The sequence below is a fragment of the Dipodomys spectabilis genome, unplaced genomic scaffold, assembly GCF_019054845.1.
Source record: "Dipodomys spectabilis isolate Male_0828 unplaced genomic scaffold, ASM1905484v1 ptg000067l, whole genome shotgun sequence".
NCBI lineage: Eukaryota > Metazoa > Chordata > Mammalia > Rodentia > Heteromyidae > Dipodomys > Dipodomys spectabilis.
In genome coordinates this window covers 5,252,046-5,265,287 of record NW_024870744.1, presented here as the reverse complement: position 1 = coordinate 5,265,287, position 13,242 = coordinate 5,252,046, and the positions used below count along the sequence as shown (strand labels likewise).

At 48.1% G+C, this 13,242-nt stretch overlaps 1 protein-coding gene across 1 annotated transcript in view; it reads right to left on the bottom strand.

Annotated features, from left to right (window-relative positions):
• Cfap77 (cilia and flagella associated protein 77) overlaps positions 1–12,869 on the bottom strand; it is a 118,771-nt gene extending 105,902 nt beyond the window's left edge. The window contains exon 1 of the mRNA XM_042681218.1: positions 12,660–12,869. Coding sequence (XP_042537152.1) covers positions 12,660–12,869 — 210 coding nt within the window. The remainder of the gene's footprint in view (positions 1–12,659) is intronic.
• Between the last annotated feature and the right edge of the window lie 373 nt (positions 12,870–13,242).

The window sequence follows — 13,242 nt, the reverse complement described above, 5'->3', positions numbered from 1 at the left end:
TTAGGTCTGTACTCCTATCGCGTAAGTGACTTTTTTTTTTCCTATTAAAATTGTTGATTGGAGGCCGTTAGCTGTTTATCAGCTCAAAATTACATTTTTGCTCTCTTAGGGGCTTAAAAAAAAATCACACTTGGTGCCTAGTTAGTAACAAGAAAAGACTCCTAAAACTGCAATTTCGGGGGGGTTGGTGGAAACATAAGCAAGAACCCCAGATTGCACTTCCGTATCCCCAAAGGCATCATGCTTCTTTGTTCTGCTAAGAAAAATTAACCTCAATCTCAGCTCTGGGTCCCTAGATTGATTACCATAGTCATTTAAATACTGTAATCTCATTTTCAGTCTTGGATGGGGGGGAGGGGGCAGAGAAAGGGGATTGGGGAGCAGGGCTGCAGAGAGAAAAAGAGCGAGGGGGGTGGTGGTTGGGAAACAGAATAAATTATCTGACAAAGGGAATCAGGCCTTTCTGCTCAGAGAGCCTATTTCAGATCCTTCCACTTGATTGGAAAAGTTGATGAAGTTTAAATGAAGCAGAATTAGAACCTCATGCCGCTGAGTATTGACTGGAGGTGGGGGGTGTCTGTCACAATGTGTAATTCAATCGCCCTGGGTTTGGGCTGAAAACAAGAGAAAAGCCTAAATGGTATAATCTTCAATCGCCTACAACATCCACACTGACAGGCAGGGTAATGAGTTAGGCCAGATCAGGCCTGTTGGTTAAAGAAATTAATCCCTCCGCCGCCCTGAGCCAGGCTTTGAAGCTCATTGTGTGGGCCCCTGTCCCAGTCTATCTAAATGCTAACTATGAGGGTGAGAAGCGGACTGTGCTTTTCATTGCTGGCGCTAATCTGATAACAATTTGCTCTCTCTGATTAGGGAGGTGGGGAGGAGAAGGAGCCCCTGTGTGAGAAGAGGAGACACCTCCTCTTTGAAACCATTCTGGTTAGCCTGGATGGAAGAATCACCCTAAGACATCCCATTCCCCAGCCAACAGAGGCATGCATTGCAAATAACCTAAATATTTATGTTCCTTTTCTCTGGATGTCTTGCCTTTTCTTAAATCTTAATTGTCAGCCTTGTGCTCTGATGACTCACACCTGCAATCCTAACTACTCAGGAGGCTGAGATCTGAGGATCAAGATTCCAACCCAGCTAGGGCAAGAATGTCTGTGAGACTCTCATCTCCAATTAACTACCACAAAGCTGGAAGCAGAGTTGTGGATCTAGTGGTAGAGCACCAACCTTGAGTTAAGAAAATTTTAAAAAAATCGAAGAGACGGTTCCATGATGGGTCAGCACAGTGCCAGGCCCAGGAGTGGCTGCCCACACAGTAGGCAGCTGCTATCTGTGGGTTTAGAGATCCATAGCCTGGAGCTTCCTAGAAATCAGGAGTCTGAGCTCAGCTTCCACCTCCCAGTCCTGCTGTGGGGAGGTTGGGCCTGTGAGCTTCCTGCCCTCAGTTCTGCCTGAGAAAGGGCAGCACTCTTACCAAGCAGACACTTTCCCTTTGGAAGGGGAGGGGTTTGGGGTTGGTATTTATTTTTTTTGAAAGACTTATTTAAACCTCCGATTTTATGCCCACTGGGTGCCTACAGAGAAAGCAAGATCTTCAGTGACAGTTTACAGAGGTTTTAGAAGCAGCCGCCAAGCCCAGCAGCCGTCAGCCCGAAGGGACCCCTCAGAACCACACCTGCAGGTTCCCTCAAACGTCTTGGTAGCAATTTGGAGCGGTTCACACTCAAGCTTGGTTAACTTGCCAGAAAAAAAAAATACACAAGTCGCGATCGCTAACCTTGAATCATCACAGGACGATGCACACACACACACACACACACACACACACACACACACACACACACACACACACACACACACACACATCACCACCACCACCACCACCACTCATCCATGCTCCCAACATCCAGGCTGGTAAGAGGTCTGGATGGAATTAACACATCCATCCCACCCTTCAGACTCACTGGTCTGCAGGTGTGTAGGTGTGTGTGTGTGTGTGTGTGTGTGTGTGTGTGTGTCTGTCTGTCTGTCTGTCTGTCTGTCTGTCTGTCTGTCTCTGCCTGCCTGCCTGCCTGCCTGCCTGGCTCAGGGAGCAAGGCATAGCTCTATCCCCCAGGCCTCTGGCTTCTGTCTCCTTTATCAGGCTTGGGCTTCTGCAGATCTCTGTGGCTTTGGACATCCCGCACACCTTCCCTTCCTCAGTACACCACAGCTCTCCTTTTCCAATGTTCCAGGCTCCTCCTGGCCTTTTAAAAACCCCTTCTTCTGCCTAGATGGGTCTCTTCCACCACCCAACCCAACACGGACACACACACTCCACCTCTGGCACCTGCTCAGTGGCCCCTTCTTCCAGGGGGGGACTGTCCAGCCTCCTGGCAGCAGGACTCTGCGCCTGCACTCATCCTGATGTGAGGACCACTGAGCTTCCTGCTGCAGGGAGAAAGCAGGCACCTATGGCGAACACACAGCTGGGTATGGAACAGAAACATTTTGCAAATGGTCCAACGTGCCAAGGAAGGCTGGGCTCAGGACAACTCATAAGGGAAGTGTACAACGTTTAGTGAATGAGTGACCTATAGCCAGAGAAGAACTGAGGTCTCTCAGGTCAAGCACTGGCCCTGCGCCTAGCCTACACCAGCACTGGCTGTGCTATGCTTCTCTTGGAAAACTCCCTACTTCCACTCCAAAGTTGATTTACCCAGAGACAAAGGATGCTTTATCACTCACTAACCCTTGAATATGATTTCCAAAATTTATCACTTTTTATTGTTTCTTTTTATAAAAAGATCCTAGAGTTGCATTTCTGCCCAACCCAACTTCTGCAGTTCCTGCCTTCCCCCGCCCCCCATCACCAATATTCTTTATGTCTAAGTTCATCAGAGGCCAGCAGCTAGCAAACCCTGTAATTCCCTGTATAGAAAATGCCATGGCTGAAAGATCACCTCTGTCCACATCTTTCTGGGGCTCCCTGTCTTCGTGGAAGATTGCTACGTGTTATCTGAGCTTCAGTCAACTGGAGAAATAGTGGTTACAAATGGCCAGCCACCTGGTAGCTGTGTGGTCTGTCACAGAGGCCACACCTCAAAACCACAGGCTTCCGATCATCCACCCTGGCTCTTCTGGACAAAAATCAGAGGATTTTAGCCAGCACAATGTAACTTATCTCACAGGCTCCTCAGTCTCATAATGTGTATGGTTGGGTTTATAATAAACAATCAGAAATCCCTCTTTGGAGCTCATTCTCCTGCCTACAATCCTTTGGATGGGTCCTCAGTAATGACCTTTGTGACTGAGGTCTGTCTCTTGACCACCCACTATGTGCCTTTAAATTAGTGGGTGGAACTGGCTTACTTCTGTAATCCTAGCTATTCAAGAGGCTGACATTAGAGGATCAAGGTTCAAAGCCAGGTCTCAACAGACAAAATAAAGAGATCTTATTTTCAACTAACCAGCAAAATAAGTGGAGGTCAAGCTGTGGCTCAAGTGGCGGAGCACTAACCTTGAGCAAGAAACCTAAGAGAAATCACCAAGGCCCCAAGTTCAAGCCCTAGTACTGGCACAAGAAATATTAGTGGGTGGAAAATTATAGCTATTTTCTTTGTAAAGCAAATGTACTTACTTACCTGAAATGCAGTATTTAGTGTCAAGATTAGAGCTCGAGGTTGTAACAAGGTTCTAGCCCACTGTGAGTTAATTTCTGGTGGACACAATTAATTTTGTTTTGTTTTGTTTTATTGTTTTGCCAATCCTGGGGCTTGAACTGTGGGCCTGGGCCCTGTCTCTGAGCTTCGTTTTGCTGAAGGAGAGCACTCTACCAATTGAGCCACAGCGCCCCTTCTGGCTTTCTTTTAGTAGTTTATTACAGATGAGTCTCACGGAGTTTCCTGCTGAGACTGGCTTTGAATCATGATCCTAAGATCTCAGCCTCCTGAGTAGCTAGCACAGTCGTGAGCCACCAGCACCTGGCTCAATCCTGTTTTAAATCATAGTTTATACAGAAGAAAACAAAACCTTTTGAAAGTTGGTAGAGGAAGGAAACAAGCCCTGCTTCCAGAGACAGTCAACAAACCAGCCTCATGCTAATTAGTTTACCTAATAAATTATTGAGCTGCACTGTTGGGTCCTGGAAATGCTTTTGATTTTCATTGAGCTACAATGTGGGCCAGACTAGAGACAGACAAGCTGCAGGCATAAGTTAATAAACTTATGTAAGCTACATCACTAAGGGGAAGAAAATAGGAAAATTTAAACAGCATTGACTGAGAAGAGAGGAAACAAACAGATGGATATAGAAAGGATTTTTTTTTATTGGATGCCATGGCTTATGCCTGTAATCCTAGCTACTCAGGAGGCTGAAATCTAAGGTTTGTGGTTTAAAGCCAGCCTGAGCAGGAAAGTTTGTTAGACTCTTAATCTTCAATTAACCAGCAAATAGCCTGAAGCAGAGCTGTAGCTCAAGTGGTAAAGCATCAGCCTTGAATGAAAAAGCTAAGGGACAGTGCCTAGGCCCTGAGTTCAAGACCCAGTCACCAATCAAAAACAAAACAAAAAAGAACAACTGATGTAATTGCAGAATATAATCATCTTTTCCATGGTATCATTAATGTCATCGAATCAGTCATCATTACAAGCTGTGTTGTAATAAAGGAGGTCTTAGACTCTAAAAACAAAGAAAGGATCAGGAAGTTAAGTTACTTGCCCAAGACATGGGGGCAATATTCAACCAGTCTATACCAATTGGATCCAGGGCCAAAGGGTTTATGACATGGAGTGGGGACAGTATTCTTCAATGACAGCACAAAGAGGGAAAATGTAAACACTTGCGTCATTATAAATTCACAACATTGTGTAAGTTTGAGCTTTTTGGGGGGTAAGGGGGTGCCAGTCCTGGAACTTCAAATCAGGGTCTAGGCATTGTCCTTGAGCATTTTTGCTCAAGGCTGGCACTCTATTACAGTGGCACCATAGTTCCACTTTCAGCTTTTTTTTGAAAATATCACAATGAAACACTCTTGTACAATTGAACATAAGCTGTAAGGAGAATAAAAAAGAGAAAATAAAAGAGAACTTGGTCTTTCAAATAAGAACAGGGTTGAGCTGTAGCTGGGCGGCAGAGCATTTGTCTAGCTTATATAAGGGACTGAGATCAAATCCCAGCATTGATGTTTTTAAATATAATTTTATTGATATTTATTAAGGTGTTGTACAGAGGAGTTACTGTTTCATAATTCAGGTAATGAGTAAATTTCTCTTTGGGACAATGATACCTCTTCCTTCACTTCCACCCAGTTTCCCTCTCCCATCCCTGTCCACAAGTCACAAAGTTCATTTTCCACACAGTATATACTGCACAGCATGATTGCCAGTCCCTTTTTGTGCTCACCTTGGTCCCCTCTAAAAATTATTTTTAACAGGAAAAACAAGCTGGGTCCAGTGGCTGAAGTCTGTAATTCTAGCTACTTGGGAGGTAGAGATCTGGGGGTCACAGTTGGAAGACAACCAGACCAAAAAGAAAAACAAAAACAAAAAAAGTTCACAAGACTCCACCCTGATCAATGGCTGGGCACCGTAGCACACATCTGTGGTTTCAGCTGTGTGGGGAAACGCAAGTAGGAAGACTGCAGTTCAGGCTAACCCAGGCATACAGTGAGATCCTATCTCAAACAAACAAACAAACAAACAAAACCACCCAATAGGAAATGTACTCATTACCTTGCTCATGTAACTGTAACCCCTCTGTACAGCATTTTTACAATAAAAAAACGTACCAAAAAAAATGCCACAAGAACTTCACAAAATGGCTCAAGTGGTATAATCCCTGCCTAGTAAGTGCAAGGCCCTGAATTTGAATCCTAATAGCATCTACGAGAAGGAGGGAAGGAAGGAGCAAGTAACCTAACTTATACGGTGAGCAGCACTTGAGCCTGCAATGCCCTGGAAGGTGCTAGAAGCGACCACTGACCGGCTCAGTGGGTCTTCCCACCATCCCACGGCAGAATTCTGACAGCCACATAACTGGCGGATGGTTGAAGTGAGTGGGATAAATCTAGATCTTGCTTCAGGGGGACAAAGAGAACCCTCCAGGCATCCATTAAAAGCCAGCAGAGTGGGCAGCTCTGCACTCTGGAACTGCTTTGGTCCTGAGGAGGGAGAGTAGTTAGTTTAAGGCTCACTGAAGATGCTGCTGGTTGCCAGAAATGGGGAGAATGAGAAGGCTTTGATTTAAAAGAAGGAAAAAATAATAATAATAGCCAGCAGGTGGCCGGTGGCTCACACCTGTAACCCTAACTACTCAAGAGGCTAAGAGCTGAGGATGAAGGTTCAAAGCCAGCCCCACAGGAAAGTCTCTGAGATTCTTATCTCCAATGAACCATCAATAAACCGGAAGTGAGGTGTGGCTAGCCTTGATTGGAAAAGCTCAGGGACCACGTGAAAGAACTGCCAGGAAACACACACCATACTCCCTAAGCAAATAAGCCAAGGCTGGACCATGCTTACAAGGAGCTCATCTTTAATTCTTTCCTCACATTTTATTCTCTGATACACTGTAATTGCATGCAAAGGGGATAGAACCATCAGAGGTATATTCTCTCCAGCAGATAAAGTGTATCATTTTCAAGCAGGACTCAGTTATAATAAAATACTGACCCACGCTGGGATACTTGCACAACTGTGTCTTTACCACCTTACCTTTCTTTTCATTGTCTCTGTCTATGTGTTTATGTCCACAAACATCAATATTTATTAGAGATGGTAAGCTATTGGTGCGCTCATCTAATTTTGTACAGCATGCATTCAAACCCACTGGTTCTCAATAAACGCTTTCTCATGATGATGATTCCAGAAGCATCATTGAGTCTCATGAACTAGAACTTGAGTCAAGATGAAAACCTGTGAACACCAAGGAGCTGAGGCAGGAAGAATCATTTTGTCCCAGAGAGCTGAGGTTTGTTTGTTTGTTTGTTTGTTTGTTTTCCAGTCTCCTCACTTCTGAGATGAACCTGCTTTTCTCATCCTTCAAGATCTAGTCTCAGGTCTGTTCTCCCATAAAGCTTTGCTGAGTCCTGCCTAGGATATCACCTCTCTTCAAATCTGAGCCTCTCTAGGCAGTATAGTTTACTGGAAAATTCACAGGAGTAACCTATGACATGGACTGGCTTCTTGTGTACATGTGTATGTGTTCAACAATAAGAACAGCTAGCATGTCATGAGCACCTTTCTCAGCCAATGCTGTGCTAAGATGAGCACGTGCACACTCATGCACTCAGGTTGGGGGTGTGGTTTCTGCCTCCCCAGTTAAATACTACACAATTAACTCTTTGTAGGCAATGAGAACATAAGATGGTTCCAGACACTTAATAAACATTTAAGAAGTATTTCTTGCCTGTCAACCAAGTCCCAATAAATCAGTAGAGTTCCTTGTGGAAGAAATATTGAGATGGTATTGAAATTAGTTAGTGAACTTTGGCGACTGCTGGTTATACAGTATATAGCCAACTTGAGTTGTCATGAATGAATAAATCAAGAGATGCGACCAAATACACTCGGACTGAGCTAGACACCAGTGGCTCATGTCTGTCATTCTAGCTACTAAGAAGGCTGAGATCTGAGGATGGAAGTTTGAAGCCAGTCCAGTTAGGCAAGTCTATGGGACTCTCCTCCAATTCTGGCAGTAGAGGTGTGGCTCAAGTGATAAGAGCATCAACCTTGAGCGGGAAAAGCCAAGGGAACAGTGAGGCCCTGAATCAAACCTCAGTACCAGAAGAAGAAAAAAAGCCCAAACAACAACAACAATCCAAAACAAAACAAAAAAATAAAAACGCAGTCAGAGTCTCGTCCAACTTCTGACACCACAGCAGCTTGGGTGATTCTCTTCCCTTGGCGGGCCTTCCTATCCTCAAAAAGGAAAGATAGATCAGATGTCTGTAAGCTTCCTCCCAGCTCCAGATGCTGTGATTGCCTGGCTCTATTTTACAAATGCATGCACTTTTTATTTGTGACAAAACCCCCTACAGAAAAACAAAGTCGGTAATAAATTATGAAAACAATCAGGTGCCTGATCATTTGCACTTTCTGAGGGTGCTCAATGGAATAAATTCCACCCCTGTGTGCCGCCTGCCTCTTCAGGGTGATGGAAGCTTCGAGGCTGTCAGGGGAGCAAACCAAGCAGTCTCTCCCCATAATTGTATTGACAGGATATCAGCCGAGTCCCGATGGCAGGAAGGGTGCACCCTGACAGGTTTTGTGAAGGAGCCTTGAAGGCCATTGTTGCAGGATTCTATGTTGAGTCACAGGATTCGAAAGAAATGAGAGTCAAGAAGGGAAAGGCTTGGTTCTTTATTTAATTTTATTCTTCCAGAAAGTCACATTGGAGAAAAACTGGAAAATTGCAAAATAGCTGCGTACAACAGAGGAGAGGTCCTTGCTAATGAAAACATTTACAGCACTTTTTGTGGCTATCTTGATTCAATTAAATCTCATAACTTGGCTGGGTTTTAAATGAGGCATCTAGGTGCTGAGTGTTTGTGGTTGGGATTCTGCTTAGATGCCTGAGTTTTTTCATTTTTCCTTTGGTTAACTGTGGCATCTTGCAGACATGCTCTTGAATAACGGATGTCTACACGTCCTGGTAAATTCTATGGGTGGAAAACACCGATGTTGTGTTTGTTTGGTCTGTGTCTCTGCATTTTAAATGGAAAAATTGCTGATTCTATTCAGTGGGAAAAACAACCTGTGCAACAAGCTCCCCGTATGGTGAAAGAAGCCATTCTTTCTAAAGTGCTACATTCCTCCAACAGAGATGCATACCTCCAGGCACAGCCATCAACAAAACCAAAATACATTTCAGTTCCCATCATCCTCTGCAGACACACCCAGGGCCCAGGACTCCTGCCCTCTGCCACATACAATGAAGACACACATGCCAGCACACGACTTGAAAATTGGGACCAGTGAAACCAAGAAATTGCAATGAAGGATTCCACAGAACAACAGAAATTCCACTAATATCAAAAAAGGATTTCAAATGGAAACAAGAGGTTTTTTCCTTTGTTGCTGTTTTTGTTTTCTTTTCTTTTTGTCTTTGGGTAAAGGGAGGAACAGAAATGGAGGTACCAAAGGTGAACAAATGCAGCACTGATTGTCACTAGACACTGTGTTGAAAATTACCTCTACAACTCGTGGGTGGGGATGGGAGGGAAAAACTGGGAGAGAGAAAGTGAAGGGGTGACACTGTCCAAAAATACCTCGGGGCTGGGAAGATGGCTCAGTGGTAGAGCGCTTGCCTTGCATGCCTGAGGCCCTGGGTTCGATACCTCAGCACCACATAAGCAAAAAGAAAAAAGAAAAGCCGGAAGTGGCGGTCTAGCTCAAGTGGTAGAGCACTAGCCTTGAGCTGAAGAGCTGAGGGACAGCGCCCAGGCCCAGAGTTCAGGCCCATTACCGGACCCCCCCCCCCCCCAAAAAAAAGCAATACCTCAGGGCTGGGAAGGTGGCTCAGTGGTGGAGCGCTTGCCTTACATGCATGAGGCCCTGGGTTCGATTCCTCAGCACCACCTAAGCAGAAAAAGCTGGAAGTGGTGCAGTGGCTCAAGTGGTAGAGCATTAGCCTTGAGCTGAAGAGCTGAGGGACAGCGCCCAGGCCCAGAGTTTAGGCCCCACGACTGAGACAAAAAAAGAAAAAGAAAAAAAAAAAGAAATACATAGCTTATGTAACTGTAACCCCTTTGTTCATCACCATTATAACATCAATAAAAATTTTTGCTGGACGCCAGGCGCTGGTGGCTCATGCCTGTAATCCTAGCTACTCAGGAGGCTGAGATCTGAGGATCGCGGTTCAAAGCCAGCCCGGGCAGGAGAGACCGTGAGACTCCTATCTCCAATAAACCACCAGAAAACCGGAAGTGGCGCTGTAGCTCAAGTGGTAGAGCGCTCGCCTTGAGCTGAAGAGCTGAGGGACAACGCCCAGGCCCAGAGTTCAAGCCCCATGACCGACAGAAAAAAAAAAAAAAAAAATTTTTGCCGGGCACCAGTGGCTCATGCCTGTAATCCTAGCTACTCAGGAGGCTGAGATCTGAGGATCACAGTTCCAAGCCAGCCCGGGCAGGAAAGTCCGTGAAACTCTTATCTCCAATTAACCACCAGAAAACCAGAAGCGGCACTGTGGCTCCAGTGGTAGAGTGCTAGCTTGAGCTGAAGGGCTAAGGGACAGTGCCTAGGCCCAGAGTTCAAGACCTATGACTGACAACAAAAACAAAAAAATTTTAAGAACATAAGAAAAAATTAGAAATATTACCTGACTTACGTTACTATAACCCCTTTGTATGTCACTTTTATAATAACAATTTTAAAAAAGGATTTCCAGGGGCTGGGAAGGTGGCTCAGTGGTGGAGCGCTTGCCTTGCATGCCTGAGGCCCTGGGTTCCATTCCTCAGCACCACATAAGCAAAAAGAAAAAACCCAGAAGTGGTGCTGTGGCTCAAATGGTTGAGCGCTAGCCTTGAGCTGAAGAGCTGAGAGACAGCGCCCAGGCCCAGAGTTCAGGCCCCATGACTGGACCCAAAAAAAAAAAAAGGATTTCCATGCTCTAGAACCTTAATTATTTTCAATTTTCTCCCCTGCTTTCTTTAAAGCCCAAGCCCCCAATGTTCCCTAATTCAAATTTTTCTTACTATGTATAGGAATCTGCCTAAAATGGCAAAAATAATGGGCTGGGAGTGAACATAGTTTCTAACCTAGGATCTTCCACAACCTTAAGCCAGATGCTGGGCAGAGATGGGATTGATGCAGTCATTTGTAAAGAAGATTCTAGAAAAGGTTTCTCTCCCAACTTTTTTTTTTGGGGGGGGGAATCGAACCCAGGGCCTCATGCATGCAAGGCAAACGCGCTACCACTGAGCCACCTTCCCAGCCCTCTCCCAACTTTTATTTCAGTCAGAGGTGATGGAAGACATCAAAGGTGGACATCATCTGACCACTACAGAAAGAAAAGACTTTACAGAGTTCCAGGTGCTAAAAGGACAGTCGGAGGAACAGCTACTTCTTATCTACCCCTGAGAGAAGAGAATCCTGGTATCTTCACCAGAGAGCTCAGAGGTTGTGGACCTTTCCGCTTGCTGGGTCACTGGGGACCAGGGCAGTCCTGTAACCACCCAAAGACAGAATCCATTGGCAGATCAGTCCTGGCCTGTACATGTTCTGTCCCTAAGCTCCAGTTCAGGAATCATCCTGGAAGGTGTTCAGCTAGTGCCACCCAGAGGCCAAATGTTGTCCTTAGCACAGCCAGGAGGTGAATCAACAAGGAAAAAGAAAAAGGGGAGAAATTTGCACAAATATACCCCACATTTTACACATGAAGGCGTATACTAAAAAATATTGTGTGTGTGTGTGTGTGTGTGTGTGTGTGTGTGTGATGCCTTGTAATCCTAGCCATTCTGGGACTGAGGTCTGAGGGTTGTAATTCAAAGCCAGCCTGAGCAGAAAAGTCCATGAGACTCTTAAACCTCCAATTAATCACCCAAAAGCTGCAAGTGGAGCTATGGCTCAAGTGCTTGAGCACCATCCTTGAGAGGAAAAGCTAAGGGACAACTCACAGGCCCTGAGTTCAAGCCCAGTCCCAAGCACCCATGTGCGCTTGCACACACACACACACACACACACACACATCCCTAAGAGCAGTAGACTTAATTTCTCTCCTTATCCTGGAAGGAGGGGCAAGAACTTCCGTCTGAATGCTGAGAATGGCTCTCTCCGCCCTGAAGAGGTGCAGGACCTTGCTGCACTTTGGTGCCGCATTAGATGGAGGGGCGCTGGGCCGGGGTCCTTGGCAGTATCCCAGCCCTGAGGAGCTCAGGGAAGGCTGTGCTTTCCCGGAAGCCCATAAATTCGTTCAATTAACAAAAAGCCGATAGACGCCGCTAATTCCAGCGGCGGCACCAAAGCCACAACGAGAAGCACAACCTCCACCGCCTCTGGGCTCCTATCCGCTCCCGGGGCGGGATGAGTCCTCTGCCGAGTCCGCGGTGGCCACCTGTACCCCTCTCGCCCGAGTCCGGGGCACACCTGTACCCCTCTCGCCCGAGTCCGGGGCACACCTGTACCCCTCCCGCCCGAGTCCGGGGCACACCTGCCGCGCCCGGACAGAGCCGCATCTTTAGCCGCACAGTGCCCTCCAGCGGCACAAGACAGCGCTCCCCGGCCAGCTCCACCGCCAAACTTGGGCTGAGTTTTCCCCGTGGCCCCGGGAAGGTGTCGCGGCGCCAGACCGGCGCGGGAAACCAGACGCGGAGCTGAGGTGATCCAGCCGGAAACGCAGCTGCCCGGCCGGGGCCGCCGCCGGGGCCGCCGGGGCCGCCCGGGCCGGAGACGGGCGCTTTCCCCCTCGCTTCCCCCCTTCTTCCCCTTCCCCTCGGAAGCTGCAGCGGGAAGGGGTGCGGAGCGCTTGTAGAAGGCCGGCGGCGCCGGCGCACGGCCGCGGCCTCCGCCCGGGGCGCGGAGCGCGGGGCGCCAGCCGCCCGCCACCTCCCTACGGCTCGGCCCACTCGGGCTTCCCAGTCACCCCGTCGAAGTTTGAGAGAGCCCGGGGCAAAGCCACGCGTTCCCCCACGCTGCCGTGGGGCCCCCCGGACTGGGCCGGGAAGCCCGGGCACCGGCGGGCGCCTCACCTTGACGATGAGCGGGTTCTGAAACATGGAGTCGCGGACGACCCCCAGCCGCTCGTTCTCCATGCCCGGGCGGATGTCGGCCAGCGTCAGGGGCCGCCGAGGCGGCGGGCAGATCTGGCTGACGGTGCGGTGCATCGGCTCCTTCTTCTTCTTCCATCGCGTGAGGTCCTGGGCGGACGTGTCGGGCTCCGGCATCCCGGCGCGCTCGGGAAGGGCGCCCACCGACTCCACCCGGAGCGCTTTCCCGCGTCCCGCCCCGCTCGCCGGGCCGGACCAGCTGCGCGCGGGGGGTGCGCCCAGGCCGTGGGGCCCCTTCGCCGCGGGGCACGAGCGCTTCCCGGCGGCACCTCGATGCGCAGGGCCCTCCGGACGACACCCGGGGCTTCCCGGTGTCTGGGAAGGCATTCGGGGCCTGGAGCTGTGGATTGGGAGGGGCAAGAAAATCAGGACCACCCCTTGCCAAGGAATAGAATGGTCCGTCTCCTTGGCGACGAGACGCCAACAACGTGAACGCCGCACCTGAAACCCGCCGCGACCGAGGCCGGCCCGTTCGAATATTCTTAAGTAG